Source organism: Manis javanica, chromosome 14, assembly GCF_040802235.1.
Source record: "Manis javanica isolate MJ-LG chromosome 14, MJ_LKY, whole genome shotgun sequence".
Classification (NCBI taxonomy): Eukaryota; Metazoa; Chordata; class Mammalia; order Pholidota; family Manidae; genus Manis; species Manis javanica.
Window position 1 is genome coordinate 56,910,722 of NC_133169.1, and position 17,758 is coordinate 56,928,479.

Below are 17,758 nucleotides of genomic sequence, written 5' to 3' on the forward strand. Positions count from 1 at the left end.
TGAATTCGTTTTCTATTGTTTTAGTTTTTTAGTTTTGTTGTTTGTACTTTAAAGCTAAAAGGCTTGTAAGGGAGCCAGACTTTTACTAAAATCACAGCTTAAAAATGTGTTGTATTTGTTCAAATACAGAAAAATTACATGCACATTTATGGTACTTAACAGTGGATTCGTGGACATCTTTTTTTAGTATTCTACAAGCCAAAACTGTCTTGAGGTCTGTATTTTGTATTTGGAGGTATTGTGGTTTCTAATTTCTTAAAGTAAAAATCCTTTGAATTCTATGTTCTAGTTTGCTTAGGGTTCTCTTTGTTTTCCAGCCCAGGAAATAGTTTAAAATAGCTGCCTATGCTAATGTTCCTAGAAAGTCAATGTGTCCCCTTGAATCTGAAGGCTAGAGCATCTTTGGAGAGGACTCAAGAGTTGGAGGACTTGCTTGCCAAGGAAAGAGACCACTTTCGGCGCACGCTGTCTGACAAAGAGAGGGAGATGGCGGAAATAAGGGACCAGATGCAGCAGCAGCTGAATGACTACGAGCAGCTTCTCGATGTAAAGTTGGCCCTGGACATGGAAATCAGCGCTTACAGGAAACTTCTGGAGGGTGAAGAGGAGAGGTAAGTAACTTTGGTGTCACCCTACCGCAGTCTGCTTTTTGCCCTTACTCTTTTTTATTTAAAGAAAAGTAAATAGGATTTTTTTTAAACAATTGAGGCATTTTATTTTCTGTCATGTCTTTTAACACCTAGGTGTAGAGGCAGATAATATAGATCATATTTCTATCTCAGCAACAGAAAATGTTCAGTAAGCCTTATTTTATTTTCATGGTTATTTTAAATTCTGGGCCATGTCAGGATGGAGTCTCTTTCCTTTGAGATTTTAAACGTTTTGTTGATTAAATACTATATGTTGTAAAATACCACATTTGCTGAAAGAGACTTCATACTTTTCAAATCTGTTAAGTGTATAAATAATCCTTTAACACCCATTCTCAGAAAAAGAGTTCCAAAGGGAAAGTGTTTGCTTTTGGATGAAGTGTCATTCAGGGTCAGTATTACATACATTGTGATTATAATTTTGTGAAAACAGGTATGAAAAAAACTAAGGGAAGTGTATTTAGTATTAACTGGTATGGTAGGGTGGGGATAGATGGTATGATTTACCGTCCTATTTTTTAAACTTCGTGCAGTATGGACCGTCTACACCTAGGGAGAACATGCAAATTATTATTATTTTTTAAAAATTTATGGTGGGCACCATAACACAAGTAAGTTTATCTTACTAAGATGCATATCTCCTCTGTCTAATAAGTGACCAGTAATGTTTTGCTTTAGAAATGCATGTGCAAGCTATTTACATCCTTTTCCCTAAGCTGGGAGGGGCGTATGTATTTCCTTTTTCCGGGTAGATTGAATCTCCCTCCAAGCCCTTCCTCCCGCGTGATGGTGTCGCGAGCGTCCTCAAGTCGCAGCGTTCGCACCAGAGGGAAGCGGAAGAGAGTCGATGTGGAAGAGTCAGAGGCCAGCAGCAGTGTCAGCATCTCCCATTCTGCTTCAGCCACTGGGAATGTCTGCATTGAAGAGATAGACGTGGACGGGAAGTTTGTCCGCCTCAAGAACACTTCCGAGCAGGTAACGCGCACAGGCCCCTCCTTCTTTTCCAGCCAGGCTCTGCGGATGGGTGGGCGGCCTGGCAGTTGTAGTAACTTCTCAGCCTTTATTTGGATTCAGTAGTCTGCAGTACTGAAAAGGGCTCCTTCATCCCTTTTATTTAAAGTCATGAAGTATGCATTAAAATAGGAGGAGGAAGAGGAGATGGTGGACCGAGTGGTTTGAAGGGTCTCCTCATTAGCGTTCACAGAGCCAGGGCTTTTTTTCACTGTCATTTTGTGACGTGTCCTTCCTGAGGGTGAGTTGTCACTACCCCCTGCACAGCCAGGGTTCTGAGGCAGTTGGAGTGTGGGTGTAAGTGGTGGGTGTTTGTTCTCTCGCCGCTACTCCCTACGAAAGGAAGGAAATAGGAGTCTAGGCTCAGGTACATGCAGGGGGAGTTTTTCTCTCCAAATAAATGAATGAATGAATGCTTATGATTTGATTTATACTAAGAGTAGTATGAAGCCCTATCATGAAATCATTTGTTTAAAAGTGAACATAAAGTATTCATAGGGAATGCTGAAGTTTGGAGCTGGGGCTTTGGGAGCTCAAGAGAGCATAGGAGTGCAGGTGCTCCGTGGCTGGGCTTCACGGGGCTGGGGCCGGGAGGGTGGAGGGTGCGGGGCGATGCTGGGGGGAGTCTGGTCTGGGTGTGCAGTGGGGGAGGCATTTTCTGAAGCATGTTCAGGATTTGTCCAGCACTGTTGGTGAAAGTCTCTCCTCTCTCTTTCTCTTCAGACCTATTAAAACCATCTTCATGTGGGTGGATAAGTCGTTTGGGTGGGCAAAAGAGCATTAGCAGTTGTGACGCGAAAGAGAACAGGTGCTGAGCCCTCTTGGTCACCACTTCAAAAGCTGAAGAACATAACGCAGCTGCCTCCGCTGCCCCGTAGTTGTAGTTCAATGGTTTTCCCAAAGGCGTAGCAATCCTGCGTGCAGTGTCTGAGGCCGGCGCTCAGCCTGGCTCACTCTTGTCTCTGAACGGGGGAGGGGTGTGAATGAGTAGCTCGCGGCTTGGCTGTCCTGCGCCTCGTCAGGTGTCAGGCATCTCCAGGCACCTCTCACTTGGAACTGGCTCAGGGCATCACTGGCCCTTTTTGAGCCCTTTATACCTGAAGGTGAGAAAATTGAGTGTGGCACATGCAGAAGTGGTACAGATGCAGAAGAAAAAATAATGCATTTTCTTGTTCTCTTCTGTTTCTAAGCTTCTCTGTATTTAAAAAACTGAAAATAATCAAATATTAGATGCTTGTAATTGTGATGATGACAGCTGGGTTATAGTGTAAATTTAAAAGATCCACCTGATCTAGCAATGAGTTTGGTCATTAATTTGGTTCATATCCCTTTTCCAAGTTTGTCCTCTTAAAAATTAAGTACCTTAATAATTAAAACTGTAGCATTGTTAAAGTTTCTTTTTTGCTGAATGACAAAACTTTTTATGTAGTAGGGAAACATGAGTCCTGAGGAGACAGCCATAAAGCTGTCTTCATTTAATATATATAGATCCATTTGTTTAATTATTTCATAACTCTCTGTATATTTGAAGTGACCTTGTTTTATTTTGTTGTGTGAATAGGATCAGCCAATGGGAGGCTGGGAGATGGTCAGAAAAATTGGAGACAAAGCAGTCAGTTATAAATATACCTCAAGATACGTGCTGAAGGCGGGGCAGACAGTTACAGTAAGTGAATTGGTCATTAAATTTAAGTTCATTGTCTTAATTCACAGGTAAAATAATTCAATAAAATTTTTGGCTTAAAAAGAAGCATTTTATAAATGGGCATTGAAACATCTTTGACCAAAAAATACAACATCTTTGACATTATTAAGGAATTGCAGGTGCTACTAATGATTTTAAAAAATTCTATCTTATGGAGACTGGTAATTGACTATTAAAAGTGAAAGGTTTGACCTTTGAATTCTTTTTGTCTATTCTAGTAGATATAAAACAGCTGTCTTTTGCCTGATAGTGGTAGCCCAGTGTAATTCAGGAGATAACTGCTTGGCATAAAGAACTGTGAGGGAAGTGATGTTAATTCTAGGGTATGTCTTTTTAAACATTATTTATTTATTTATATATAATATATTATGGTATGATTGATACACACTCTTATGAAGATTTCACATGAAAAAACAATGTGGTTACTACATTCACTCATATTATCAAGTCCCCACCCATACCCCAATGCAGTCACTGTCCATCAGTGCAAGTTGCCAGAGATCCACTATGTGCCCTCTCTGTGCTACACTGTTCTCCCCCGTGATCCCCACACCATGAGTACTAAACATAATACTCGAGGGTATGTCTTAAACCCAGTCTTCAGCTCGGGGTGAGCAACAGCATCACTGGGTGGTGGCTTGGGGTCTAGGCCCCACCTCACCCTTAATCAGTCTCCATTTCTGGTGTTGGGATAGGAACCTCTGTTTTGAACAAAAGTCTCATTAGGTGATAGGTATTGTTCTAAAGAGTTATCCTTTAAACTTAATATTTTAGTAAGGGTAACATGGTTTTTATATAGTGTCTAAGGTTCTAGTTTTGAGAGAGGTAGGCTTACTGCCATTCTGACTCCATTTTGAGTTCTAAATGGTTCTCTATTGTTATGTTCTGAAGTATACTAGGTCTTTAATAGTTAATAGTTTAAATATTATTAGCAACTTTTAAGTGAAGTATGTATGCTTCATTGACCAAACAAAAGATCTTCTGCTTTAAGTTTAGCAAACACTGAAATATGATAACTTTGATGTAGATTTTAAAGTAGAAGATTCTAAAGAATGTAGAAATGACTGTCTCCTTTTACTGATCTTTTAAAAAAATATTTAAAACATGTTTTAAGTTTTGATTGATAGAACCTTAGTGTTTAACATTAGAGGCTCAAATAGGTTAGCAGTTCTCTTTAAAAAAGTATATTCACAGAACTAAACACATTATGTAACTATCAGATTCTAATTTTGTAATAGTGGCTAAAAATGGGAACAAATATTCTAACCATACTATCCTTTCTTCTCTTTAGTAATTATTATAGTGGGAAAATTGCTCAGTCCTATTTAATGTGTTGTAGGGAAGCTGCATAATGTAGTGGGAAGAATCCAACATTTTAATTCATAAGATTCAGGTTTGAGAATACTCTCTAAAGCAGTGTGAAACCATTAGGCCAATCATCTGCCTTTTCTACTAGATAGAATTCCTCAGGGACTAAATAGATGTATATTTTGTAGGTCTAGTGGAGAGCTCAGTCGGCATATAAAATCACATTATGCATTTTCTTCTTGAGTAGCTTGCATCACATGTGGTAAATTCCTTGGAACTGGTAGTGATCAGTGATCTTTATGTAAAATTGTACAAAGCAACAGCAAAGATCAATTTAAAACCCTAGAACAGATGCAAGAACTATGTATGTAATTTTACACTTTCTTATAGCTACATTAAAAAAAGTAAGAAATATGGGAAATTAACTTTGGTACTATATTTTGTTTAACCCAGTATGTCAAAAAAATACTATTTTTTTCAATACGATCAACAGATAAATTTTTACATGTTTTGTCATCTTAATTTTTTGAGTTAAGTCTTCAAACTTAACATATCCTCCTATAGCACATCTCAGTTCAACTACATTTCAAGCACTCACAAGCCATGTGTGGGTACCATGTTGGACAACACAGCTATAGGCCGTACTAGTTTTAGACTAAATTACCCAGTAAGGTTACTGACATTTTGTGATTATTATTAAGACTAAACCAAATATATGATTCCATGTGGACTAGTGAAAAGTATTGCTTGAAATCAGGAAAATACTGATAATTCCATGTAACCTGAAAGTCAGCCCAGATCCAGTTCCTTTTTTGTTTTATCCCAGTAGATACTTCTTGCCCCTTTCCATTTCTAATGCTGATGGAAAATCTGTACGCATGAAGTGAGCATCTGAAGAGGGAAGGCTCACTCTTGATCAGTAGTTCATAGATTTTTCTCCCTGTTTAAGAAAATACCGGCCTGTACTGCCTCCAGCTTTCCTTTTGCCGTCATACTGCCCTTTGTACTGTGAAACAGTTCATGGAGTACACAACTTCTCTGTTTTCACATGGCCTCAGAAAGACGAGGCCTGGTGGTAGATTCCCACCAGATGAGGATGCTGAGGTTCACACAGGCAGCAATTCATGCAAGATGCAAACAGATTTCCTGACTCTCAGGTTCTCTCCACTCTAGCAATACTCAATTATGTAGCCAATAAGTACATAAAACGTGGCAGAATTTCCATGCTTTTGAGAAGGGAAATATAATGACTTCCTTGTTTTGCACATTTCAATAGCAGTCATATTTTCCATTGAATAATGGGTGAATTGTATTCCTTTGGGGTTCAGTCTCAGACACCCTGGGACATTGTGACACTGTCCGGTCGGAGACAAACCAGTTTCCACAAGAGTTGTCCTAGACGGGCTGTTTGCTGCAGTGGTTCTGAGAGAAGTTGGCCATGCCCTCAGCTGCGGGCAGTTGGAGGTTACTCTCGGACGGGTCAGCAGGCACTGGCCTGGAAGGATGGCCCGTGAAACCCACAGAATGACTGAGTGCTGGCGGTGAGGGCCAGCGGTCACCGAGTGAGCCATCCCCCCTCTATGGGTGGCCACGCTCTTCATGGCAAGCCCATGAATTACAGGTAGCCTTTCTGTCCCATCTTACGGATGATGGACACAAGGTAACTTGCTCAAGGTCAGCTGACATGTAGAGGAGCTAGGATGCAAACACAGGCGACTTGATTTAAGAGCCCTGTGTGTCAGCATTTTCCTGATGAGGTGGGGAAGCTGAGGCCTAGATAAGCTCTCTGGATTCTTGTGGACACTTGGCTATTAGTGTAGCGCATATGCCGCCAGGTCACAGTTCTGAGACCTTGAGAGTCGGTCCCCTTGCCCTTCTGGAGGGTCACTGTCGTGTTGCTGTCATTGGGTTCTGAGTACCCCGATGTCCTTTCTGTTTTCCAGATCTGGGCTGTAAATGCTGGAGTCACAGCCAGTCCTCCCACTGACCTCATCTGGAAGAACCAGAACTCTTGGGGCACTGGCAAAGACGTGAAGGTCATACTGAAGAACTCCCAGGGAGAGGTAGGGCCATCCGTCAGTACCGCCGCAGTGCCCCTTTCCATTGAGAAGCCCTGTGCAAGTGTGATTGCTTTTCAAAATCAAATTGGAATCTGAAGTAACTGCATAAATCAGACTGAGGCTGCAAGTAATCAGAGTGGCACTGACTTCAGATGTTAGGGATGAAGTGCGAGTGTGTCGTGGAGTCTGGTGTGCAGCCCAGGCTCCAGTCTCTCCGTCCACTTTTCCCCACTGCACACAAGCTCTGTGACTGCAAGCAAGTTCCTTCGCTTCTCCTAGTTTTCCATTTTAAAATAGAGATAATGATAACAAGACAATTCATATAAATGTAATAATGTTAATGTAATGAGAAAATATAAATGAAACAATCTTTGGGAAATGCTTGGAACAGTATCTGGCCTCTAGGAACTGCCGATGTTACTAACCTTGCTGTTAGGTCTCAGGGTGGTTGTGAAAGTCTTGAGGTCGAAGATTGTGGATGGTGCTGCACCTGCTTGGTGGGTATGTCGTCAGCATGTCAGTCCTAGAATTCTTGTCAAAGAACCTTCCAGAGGCGCCTGACACCCGTCTCACACACACACGCTCTCTCTCTGTGTCTCCATCTCCAGGAGGGGAAGCACCTGTAGAGGAAGGGGTGTGGAGTGGAGCTGCAGTCTCCCCTTTGGGGCCCTCCTTGCCTCCCGCAGTGTCACTCTCAGGCCTCCTCTTCCCCTATGGGGGGGCTTGTTGGGCTGTCCTCTCTCATTGGAGTAAGAAGCTATTGAGGGCAAGGACCTATTCTGATTGTTCTTGGCACATAATACACATTCAGTAAGAATTTACTGGATAAAACTTTAAAAAATCAAGCATGGATCTTCACTGAGATTTGGAGAAGTAAAGTAACTAACAGCATTCGTGATGAGGGTCTTAGGTATTAGCGTAAGTCCTGTGCCCAGCCACCTTCCCATTCATTCCTCACTATAAACACCTCTTGGTGTTGGGAGCTCTTCATAAGGTAGTCACTGTCTCCTGAATGAAGACTGCCCTTGATGTCAGACTGAAACTGAAAATGAAATGGCATCTGGTTTTCTCTGTAGACCTCAGTACAGTTGTGTGAGATTTTGGGGTGCCTCTGGGGAATTCATAGACCTGGGTTCTCAGGGTAGGAGGGGAGTTCACAGATGCCTTCAGTAATTCACAGACTTGAAGCATCTTCCTCCTGTTCTCTCTATAGAAGCCCTTGCTTGCGTCTCCCTTCAGCACTTTGGAATCCTTCCCAGCTCCTGGTAGGGCTGCTGCCTGAGCACGGGCATCGCTGCCGCCCCTAAGCTGCTGGTTTCCCCTGACGTCTGAAATGGGCTGAATACATGTCCTTCTCAGAACATTGTTAGGAGTGGTGACTGGCGCAGTTTAAAGAGCACTGTTGTAAGGGCCCATGGCGGAGGAAACATCTGTGGTCCATGGGATCTAGGTACCATCTTAGCCACTTTTTTCTGGGTGGAAATGTATTCCAAATTAGAAACGATCTTAGGGCAGGGTGTTTGGAATGCAGCAGGTGTAAAGCCCACAGCGAAGGTACAGTGGCACGTGAGCAGAGCAGGTTACCACAGCATGGGATACGTCCTCAGGTGGTGGTATTAGTGCTGTGCCAGCAAAGCCAGCTGGAGCTCAGTTTCCCTCCACCATGCAAATTGCTGAATATCAAGGGTATCTTGTTGAGAACAATTTTTTTTTTTAATTTTGGTATCATTAATCTACAATTACATGAAGAACATTATGTTTACTAGGCTTCCCCTTTCACCAAGTCCCCCCACAAACCCCATTACAGTCACTGTCCATCAGCATAGTAAGATGTTGCAGAAGAGAAGAATTTTTTTTGCAGAGAGATTCATTTATTAGCCTACTAACTAATGATTTCCTGGACCAAAAATTTTGGTTCTAGATTTATTACTTTTCTGTCTAAATTTTTAGTTGTTACTTAGTTCATTCATTTTTACATAGTCTTTCTACATTAGATTAATTGGTTTTTAAAATGTTGTCAAATGAAAAGTACTTAAGAGCAGGCTTACATTAAAAGGTATGTTGAAGTATTCATAATTAATGGAGTTGGGCAAGTTGCTGCTTTCTAAGCTCATTTGAGGCTAATAGTCTTAGGTTACATCACAAGCTTTAAGAACAGTGTTTCCATAGGACGTATACTGTCGCCAACTGCTAGAAGCTGGAATGTGAGAATTCTGTACAAAATCTCTTTGACTTTTCTTTCCTTATTTTAAGATGAGTTGGTGAAAGCTGGGTATTCTTAAAGCTTTTTGAGAATTTTGTTTTGTTTACAGTCATCCCCCAATCAGTATCTTAGTTCAAATTTCTGTAGTTGATCAAAGGATTCCTATGCTTTTTTTATTAGGACTAATTTGGTTCAAGTAGCCTTATATTTGTAAAATGGCTATTTGTGTGTGTAAACAGACTGATTACACAGAACTGAACTTCTTGTCTAACTGAGACTCAGAAATGGTCCATCTTTGGCAAGCATGCAGCAATAATCAAATTCCCCCCGATACTTCTGTACTGTGTATTACCTCATTTATAAAATAAATCCTTGGACATATTTAGAATTGAATTTTCATTTCTATGAAAATGTGTTTTGTTCTCTTGGCCATTTTAGACTAGCTGGTCTGTGTTAAATTTCAGATAAAATTTTACTGATGTGATTTTATTGTCTTTCTCTCTGGAGGTATCTTTCTTGAATGACCTTAGGGCATGGTACCGAGTAAAATTAGGTGCCCTGCAGTTCCCTGTAGGACACACACATTTACTTGCTGCCAGATCATCAGTTTACCTTCAACAAAAATACTGCTGTTTGTGCATGTCAGAATTCTCTACAGGAAAGTTCTATTTGAGCATTTCAGAGAAAATGGATATGTTTACTTTCTGTTGTACCTCCGTGAATGATAGGAGATCTGTTTTATGTGTGGGGTATGTTGGAGCTCCACTAGTGTGTTATTTGCAAATAATGCTCATCGGTCTGGATTGCATTTCATTCAAGAGGAACCAGTTGCTGAAGGAATGAAAGCAGCCCGTCCTTTTCACCTCACTCCCCATAGGGTCCTCTTGCAGCCGTGGGCCCTGAGGTCACAGCAGTTGGCCTCCAGCTTCATTTTATCAACATTTACTTAGCAAGTTTGCTTTGCTAGGAGCTGAGATCTTTTAGCTGAATTCATTGAGCGTTACAGAGAATTTAGTGTGCCAAGTCATGTACAGAGTCCTCAGTAACAGACCGGGATAAAATGCAGTGGACTTCTTAGCAGGTGTTTCAAATTGGATGCCAGTAGCTGCCCTGCAAGGGGATATTAAGATCAAGAACAGCTACTAATTAAGCAACAATATCTGTTTGGTAGCTAAAGCTGCTGATGAACCACTTTGAAAAAGTCCTTGATGTAGGAATGCTACATCTTAAATTTAAGCAAAAAAAAATGTTCCCTCTCCCTACCTCCTTTGTGGCTTTAAGTATGGTTTTAACTTGAAATCAATCAAACTATAGGCACACCTCAGAGATACTGTGCACTACATTCCAGGCCAGTGCAGTAAAGCAGAAGCTCCATGAAGCAAGTCAAGTGAATTTTTTTGGTTTCCCAGTGCATGTGAAAGTTGTGTTTCCACTGTAGTGTAGTTTGTTAGGTGTGCAGTAGCATTAGGTCTGAAAAAACAATGTATATATCTTAATTAAAAAATACTTCATTGCTAAAAAATGCTCACCATCATCTGAGCTTTCAGCAAGTGATGATCTTGCTGGTGGAGGGTCTCACCGTGATGCTGCCGGCTGCCGGTGGTCACTGAAGGCTCAAGTGGCTGCGGCAATTTCCTCAAGTAAGACAGCAGTGAGTTTACTGCATTGATGGACTCTTCCTCTCATGAATGATTTCTTCGCAGCATGTGGTGGTGTTGGGTAGCATTTCATCCACAATAGAACTTAGTTCCAAATTGCAATCAGTCCTCTCAAAGACTGATGCTGCTCCGTCAGCCTAGTTTGTGTCGTATTTTAAATGCTTGTCATTTCAACAGTCTTCATGGTATCTTCACGAGGAGTAGATTCCATCTCAAGAAACCACATTCTCTGCTCATCCTTGGGAAGCAATTCCTCATCCATTCAGGTTATCTCACAAGATTATAGCAATCCAGTCACATCTTCAGGCTCCACTTCTAATTCTAGTTCTCTTGCTGTTTCTGCCACATCTGCAGTGACTTCCTCTACTGAGGCCTCGAACCCCTCAGAGTCATCCCTGAGGGCTGGAATCCCCTTCTTCCAAACTCCTGTGAATGTTGATATTCTGACCTCTTCCCATGAACCATACAGATGTTCTTAATGATTCTAGAATGGTGAAGTCTTTTCAGAAGGTTCTCAGTTTACTTTGCTCAGATCCATTAGAGGAATCACTCACTCTGGCAACTTAATGGGTTTCTTAAATAGTAAGACTTGAAAGTCAGAATGACTCCCTGACCCATGGGCTGCAGCGTGGACGTGTGGATGTTGTGTTAACAGGCATGAGCACATCCTCGTACCTCTCTCAGCAGCACACTTGGGTGACCAGCCGCACTGTCAGTGAGCAGTCATATTTTGAAAGGAGTCTTTGTTCTGAGAAATAGGTTTTATCAGTGGGTTTAAAATATTCAGTAAACCATGCTGTAGACAGATGTGCTGTCATTCAGACAAATATAATAATAATGAAGAAGTTGGAAATACTGTGAGAATTACCAAAATGTGACACAGATACAAAGTGAGCAAATGGTGCTGATAGGCCCACTGGATGCAGGATTGCCACAAACCTTCAATTTGTATAACACTGATGTGTGTAAAGCGCAGTGGAGCACAATCAAGTGAAGTATGCCTGTACTCATTTTTAGGAGGTTGCTCAAAGAAGTACAGTCTTTAAAACAACCACACCTGAAGAGGAAGAGGAAGAAGCAGCAGCCGAAGTGGCTGCTGAGGAAGAACTTTTCCACCAGCAGGTATTGCTTTAATACATCTTTAAATACTGTTGACAGAATTACATGAAAATCAAAACTGACAGTGAAGTTTTTTTCCCTATTTGATAAGCCCAGTCAGTGAACTACCGAGTGGGGTTTGCTTTTCCTTGGGGAATATTCAAGATAGAACATTCGGGTATGGGAAGAAATGTTAACACTTCTTTAAGAAAATGTTTTTTCTCATCACATCAAATGTCAGTTTTGTCTTTTGTTTTACAGTGTAGTATGTTATGGTAGGACGTGTCTGTCATTACAAATAAGTATGTGATTTGGAGTGCATGCTCAAATGATGTACTGCAGGATTCTGTGGTTGAGAGATTTAGATCACTAAATTAGAGCAAGCATCTGCTATAAGCTTAAAAAAAGCTGAAGTGTAATATTCAACTTCAGTGTGAAACAAAATCCTTGCTATGTTAAGTTCCTAATCATTAATTGCAAGATAGACTTTAGCTGATGCTTGGGCTTTTGAGAACCCTTGAAATAAAAAAACTCCAAATTTGATTTTAATTAATTAAATTGGAATTATTAAGTAATGAGTCTTCAGTTTATATTACCAAGCTATGTTTGAGTCTGATCATTAATAAAATATTCCTGTCCTTATCCTAAAGGCTGTCTCCATGTTTTCAGATTTAAAAATCTGTTCGTTTTGCTTCCTCAGCCCCAGTCCTACTCCAAATGAATGTTCTCTTTTGTGTTCTGCCCCCAGGGGCTGAGAAACGCTGGAGATGGGTTATATATGACGTAGAATTACGTTCTGGCTTGTATATTTTGTATATTTCCCTCATACATTTTGGAAGAATACTTAAAAACAAATACTTCAGACTTGTCTTTAATAACAAGAAATAAGGACAAGATCCTGGCCTTCACAGGAAGCGTTACAATGATTGGAAGGAAACCAACAGCGTAAGAGATACCTCAAGGTTCTGGCGAGCTCCTCAGAGCACCAGGATGCAGCCAGTTAGACAGATGCGGGGTCGGTTGTCCAGGCCCTGGAATAGTTGAGAAGATTTCTGGGAAATCTGCTTGCCCAGTGTTAGGAAGGATGGGTAGTCACTTGGGTACTAGGTGGCAGGTGGTGTTTGGAATGTCTGTTGTTACAGTGACAGACCAGCCCAAGACCTAGTGGCTTACAACATTGGTTTCTTACTTCCCATGATTCTGTGGTGTGACTGGGCTCGGCTGGTGGTTCTTCTGGCCCATGTGATGGGGAGTGAAGTCATCTGTGCAGCTGTGCTCAGCTGGGAGCTTGGCCGGGGCTGGGATGTCCATGCGTCTCTCCGTGTGGCCTCTCATTTGGTAGTGTGTAAGCCAAACTTCTTACACACGGCAGTGGCTTCCACGAGGGTGAAAACGGAGAGCCCCAGATCTCTTAAAAGCTAGGACCGTATTCTCTAAGTCACAGTCAGAAGGCCAGCTCTGGTTCCAGGGGAGAGTAAATAGTCTCTGCTTCTTGGAGGTGAGGAGTGGTGAAGAATTTGTGATGGTCTTTAATTCATCACAGGGATATGTCAGGACTTAAGCACCAAGTCTGTCTGCCCATCCATCCAGTTGTATTGTAAGGTGCAAGTGAGAGATAAAGTAGGAAGGCTCGTGCTAAATGGCCGTAATCCGAATGCCGAGGCAGGTAGCTTCTGCACACGTGGGAGCAGAGAAGAAACCCAGACAGTGTCAGAGGGATGGACTCCAGAAGGGAGTTTGCAGACACTGAAGGACTGCAGAAATGGGGATTCCTCAGGGCAGAGTGCTGGTGAGCTTGAGGATGGGAGAAAGGAAACACATTAAGGCGGGTGAGGTTTTTAGCTTTTGTGATGAGAAAACAATGATACCAAGTTCAAGAGGAAAGAGAGAGGGTGTATCAGCTGTTTGACTTCACATTAGAGGTCTTTCAAGTTGATAAGTGTTTTCGGTGACCTTCAAGAAGCCAGTTTCAGCCTAGTCCAGAGATGAGTCGCAAGTCATACTGTGAAGTTTTAAGGAATTAGTGAGTAATGAAAAAATGGATAACAGGAGGCGTCCGGACCACAGTTGGTGAACCTGGTGCCGATGCTTCGGGAAGTGCAGCAGAGGAATCGGCCGGCATGTTGCCTGGTGTGGTTGCTCAGCACAGAGTCGCTGGTCTCGTTCCTAAGTGTGCAGGTCATTGAACAGCAGTTTTCACCTTCAGCTGTGCATTAGAATTACTCAGCTTCAAAGTGACACGTAAACAGACATTCCAGGGGAGAAGTCTGCAAGAGAGGGTTAAAAGGGGAAAGTGAGAAGCGAAAAGGTCATTTAAAGTTAGGTTATATGGATTTGGAGTATTTTTGTCCTATAGAAAATACTGTGACCATCTTCTAAACAGATTTTTCTGTTTTCCTCATCAGGAAGCCCCAAGAGCATCCAATAAAAGCTGTGCAGTTATGTGAACTTCTCAAGTCAACCGTCTTCCTCAGAGTAAGGAAGGGTAGTGATCCTTCCCTACACGCAGTGCAGAGCCTTCTCCGAAGCACAGAGTATTTTTATGTCTTCTTTATGTGAATTTTTAAGCTGCGAATCTGATGGCCTTAATTTCCTTTTTTGACACTGAAAGTTTTAAAAAATGAACTCATACCCATACACTTTGTTCCAAGATGTGAAATAATTGACACTGAATTAATGGTGTACTGTTTGGAAAGGGTCCCTCAAATTTTTTGACATTTTTTTGTATGTGTGTGTTTTTTAAGTGCTTATGAGAAGGGGAGGGGAGGGAGGGTAAACAAACCACTGTGTGTCTGGATATAATTTGAAGATTGCTCCATCTAGACAGCAGTCTGCTCTTGATTTTTCTCTGCTATGTACAACGGTGCTGTGAGGGAGGAGGGGAAAGCATTTTTCAGAACTTTTGTACTGAAGTTTTTGTAATAAAAAAGTCTACAAATTTTTTTTTAATAGAGAAGTTTTGTAAGGGGGCAATATTACCTAATCACCATGTCAGCGCTCTGGATGAAGGATTCCACAGAACTGTTTGTGGTTACTTCTAGATTCTTAGCTCATGCGGGGAAGCGGGGTGGGGAGGGTTACTCTTAAAATGCGTTAATTTTGTTTTTTTAAGATAATGTAATTTGCTTAAATTTCTTATGTGACATTAAAAAATAAAACGCTTTTTTTAATATTACTCTCTTTTCACTTTCAAAACATTTGGAGGGGAGAAAAATATTTCAGTTTTGCTTTTGTTAAAAATCATTTGTTCATACTAGACTTTTCTTTAAGACTTTGGCAATGAGGAAGATAAACAAATGATTTTGGGGTCTGGCCCCCTTTTCAGAAAAGTACTTTGTTATTAATAATAATGGTAGTAACAGTAATAAAAAGCAACAATAATTGCTGATTTTTTTGGAGCAACACACCATGCTCAGTGCTTTTACATTTTTTAGCTTATTAATCATATATCAGACCTTTGAAAGTACCTTTAAGTAGGAAAGCGAAATTAGGAACATAGGGGCAGTGGGAGAAGGCAAGGGAGAAGACTTTTTTTTTTGAAGAAAAAAATGAAGAAAATATTTCTAGAATCTAGTTTAATGTCTTTTATAATATGGAAATGATACATGTAAAAGCCACCCTTTAGAGGAGGAGGCGGGGCCAGCAGGCACTGCAGTACGTGGGGGCTGTGCAGGTGAGCTTTGTTGTGCGTGGTGGTGAGGGTGCCTTTTGTCGGGGGCTTTAGGAGTTTCTGTGTCAAGCTTGCTTCAGCCGAGTGGGTTAATCTCCTAGAAAGTGCATTCTCCGAGTCACTCAAAGAATGAACATTTGGTAACATTTCAGAAGCTGAACCACAGTCAGTGTTTGCTTCTCTTAAAATACTCCTGCTGTGAGCTGTGCGAAGACTACCAGCGTTCACTTGGAAGCAACTCACACAGCCCCCCAATTACTGGGCTCTGCAGATGGCCTGCCTGCTCCAGAGTTGTCACAGACACAAGACGAATGCTGGGCGCGAACTCCTGTCTGGTGAAGCAGATAAAGTGACGACTTCTCAACACAGATTTATCTTTGGACTGTGGATAGCAATGCGATAGAACGGCCAAACTGGGTTGTGAAAAATTCTGCCACAAGATGGGGTTCTTGTCATCAAAATCCATCTCTAGGTACTTTATTGCTGGATGAAGTAGGTTACAGAAATCAGCATTTCAGTTAGGCATTAAGAAAAATTGACAGTACAGAAGGGTAGTGTACACTTCAATGAAATTTAGAGTTAAAAATCCAGGATTCAGTTAGCATGTAGTTTGGTGTCCCTGAACATACGGCAGTAGTCTGAACATACGAGTCTGTTTAGACTGACAAACTTGAGACTGAGTGAGGTTTTCCGACAGCAAACGCCATTTAGGTCTGTTCCACAGCGCACAAAGGCGAGGGGCGGTTCAGAGTGCAGGCTGCCGCTCGCACATTCAGTGTATCTCTGCACTCATGGAGGTTACAGGTACGTTTTCTGGGTTATTGAACTATTTCTTAACAAGCATGCAAGCTTCTCCCTTATTTAATCTTCCACGTTCTAGTTTCACACTGTTTAGAAATGGATTTTTTATTCCTCTTGTTCAGGTCTCTGCATCCTAAGACAATTCTGGGTGTTCTGATTACGGCCGTTCACTGTTCTTCCCTCCTGGGATTTCTTTTAGGCGTAAATGTAAGCTATCCTCTCTCACGGCTTAGGCTTCTCCGGGCCACGTGCTCAGTAATTCCCTTGTATTCACCTCGCTCTGTCCTCAGCCCTGTCTGAGCTGCTCAGCCCCTCATTGAGTTTCTCATGTCATTGCCTGTACTTTGCACTTTTGAAGTTGTCTTTGGTAATTTTTAAAATCTGCCTGTTCAGCTTACTTTCTGTTTTTCATTTTAGTTCTCTTCCTTTTAAAAAGTCATTTTTTAATCATACTTGTAGTCTATTTTCTTGAGATCTGAGGATGCTGCTAATTTCTTGAGATCTGAGGATAGCTGCAGAAAAATAAATGGCGATTTGCATCCTCCTGGGCTTAAGGATTGTGAACGTACCTTCAGCAAGGGTTTTTTTATTTTGTGAGTGGTCTGTGTCCCAGGGTTTTACCACGGAGCAATTGGGGGTTTCCTGTGCCAGCTCCAGAGTGGTCACAGTGGTTTGGACATTTGTTGTTTTCTCACCTTGTGACAGTGAAAATCCCCCGTGACTCCCGTGCGTGGGAGTTCTCTGGATTTCGCAGGCATCTTAAACGCGCCGCCCCAAGCCCCAGCAGAAGTCGGCCTTTGCTAGGATGTAGGCGGTGTTGTAGTGGGAGGTGAGGGATCCCTTCAGAATTCTGTTCTGCTCTCGGTCCTTCCCCTTGCGTGGACTCAAAGCCACGTTTCCTGTCCCCAACTCCCAGCTCCTGAGGCTTGTGTTAAACTTTAAAGTTCTTTCCTTTTTGGCACCTGGGATTTCTTCTTTTAAGCTTGGCTCTATATTAAAACAAAAATTTAGGTGTATTTCTCGATTTTAGAGTGGAAGGAGGGTCATCCTTCTCAGTTTATTCCACCATCATCCATGAATACAAATGTATGCACACTTATTTGCCTGCATGTATGTGTATTATTTTGAGAGAGTTTTGGTGATCCTAAATCATGTTCCTTTTGGTTTCAGTTTTTCACCCATATTCTTTTCATCAAATCTTAGATTACAAAGAAATTTACTTGGGTGCCCCTTCTTTTTCTGGCCAAATCGCATGTTAAAAACAGAAGTTGAAAAGAATCTAAATAATCCATGCTTCTAGATAATTGTCTTCTAAACAAAATGCAGATCTTCTTTGATGAAGTAGCAACATGAATATGAATTTTAGGTGGTATCACCACAGGAGAATGACTTAGGGGCCCCTAGAACAAGGTTCTGGTGCTTCCATGATATTTACCTGGCAAAACCCAGAATTCTGAAACTGGGACAGACTCTTCTTCTGTGAAGGAGGTGGTATTTGGGGTTCTGTGTTTCTGCCGTCTGCCTGCCTCACTACTGGGTCATTCAGAACCAAGTTGATGGGAAAGGGGAAAATTCTTAGGCAAAATAAATGTAA

The 17,758-nt window shown here is 41.6% G+C and overlaps 1 protein-coding gene across 2 annotated transcripts in view; it reads left to right on the top strand.

Moving 5' to 3' along the window:
* The window catches only part of LOC108388244 (lamin-B1-like), a 60,619-nt gene extending 46,161 nt beyond the window's left edge, over positions 1-14,458 (top strand). For both annotated transcript variants that reach the window (XM_073221643.1, XM_073221644.1), the window contains 6 exons: positions 391-611; positions 1,403-1,625; positions 3,223-3,327; positions 6,618-6,737; positions 11,613-11,717; positions 14,099-14,458. In XM_073221643.1, the coding sequence (XP_073077744.1) occupies positions 391-611; positions 1,403-1,625; positions 3,223-3,327; positions 6,618-6,737; positions 11,613-11,717; positions 14,099-14,140 (816 nt within the window). In that variant the 3' untranslated portion in view covers positions 14,141-14,458. The remainder of the gene's footprint in view (positions 1-390; positions 612-1,402; positions 1,626-3,222; positions 3,328-6,617; positions 6,738-11,612; positions 11,718-14,098) is intronic.
* The last annotated feature ends 3,300 nt before the right edge of the window (positions 14,459-17,758 follow it).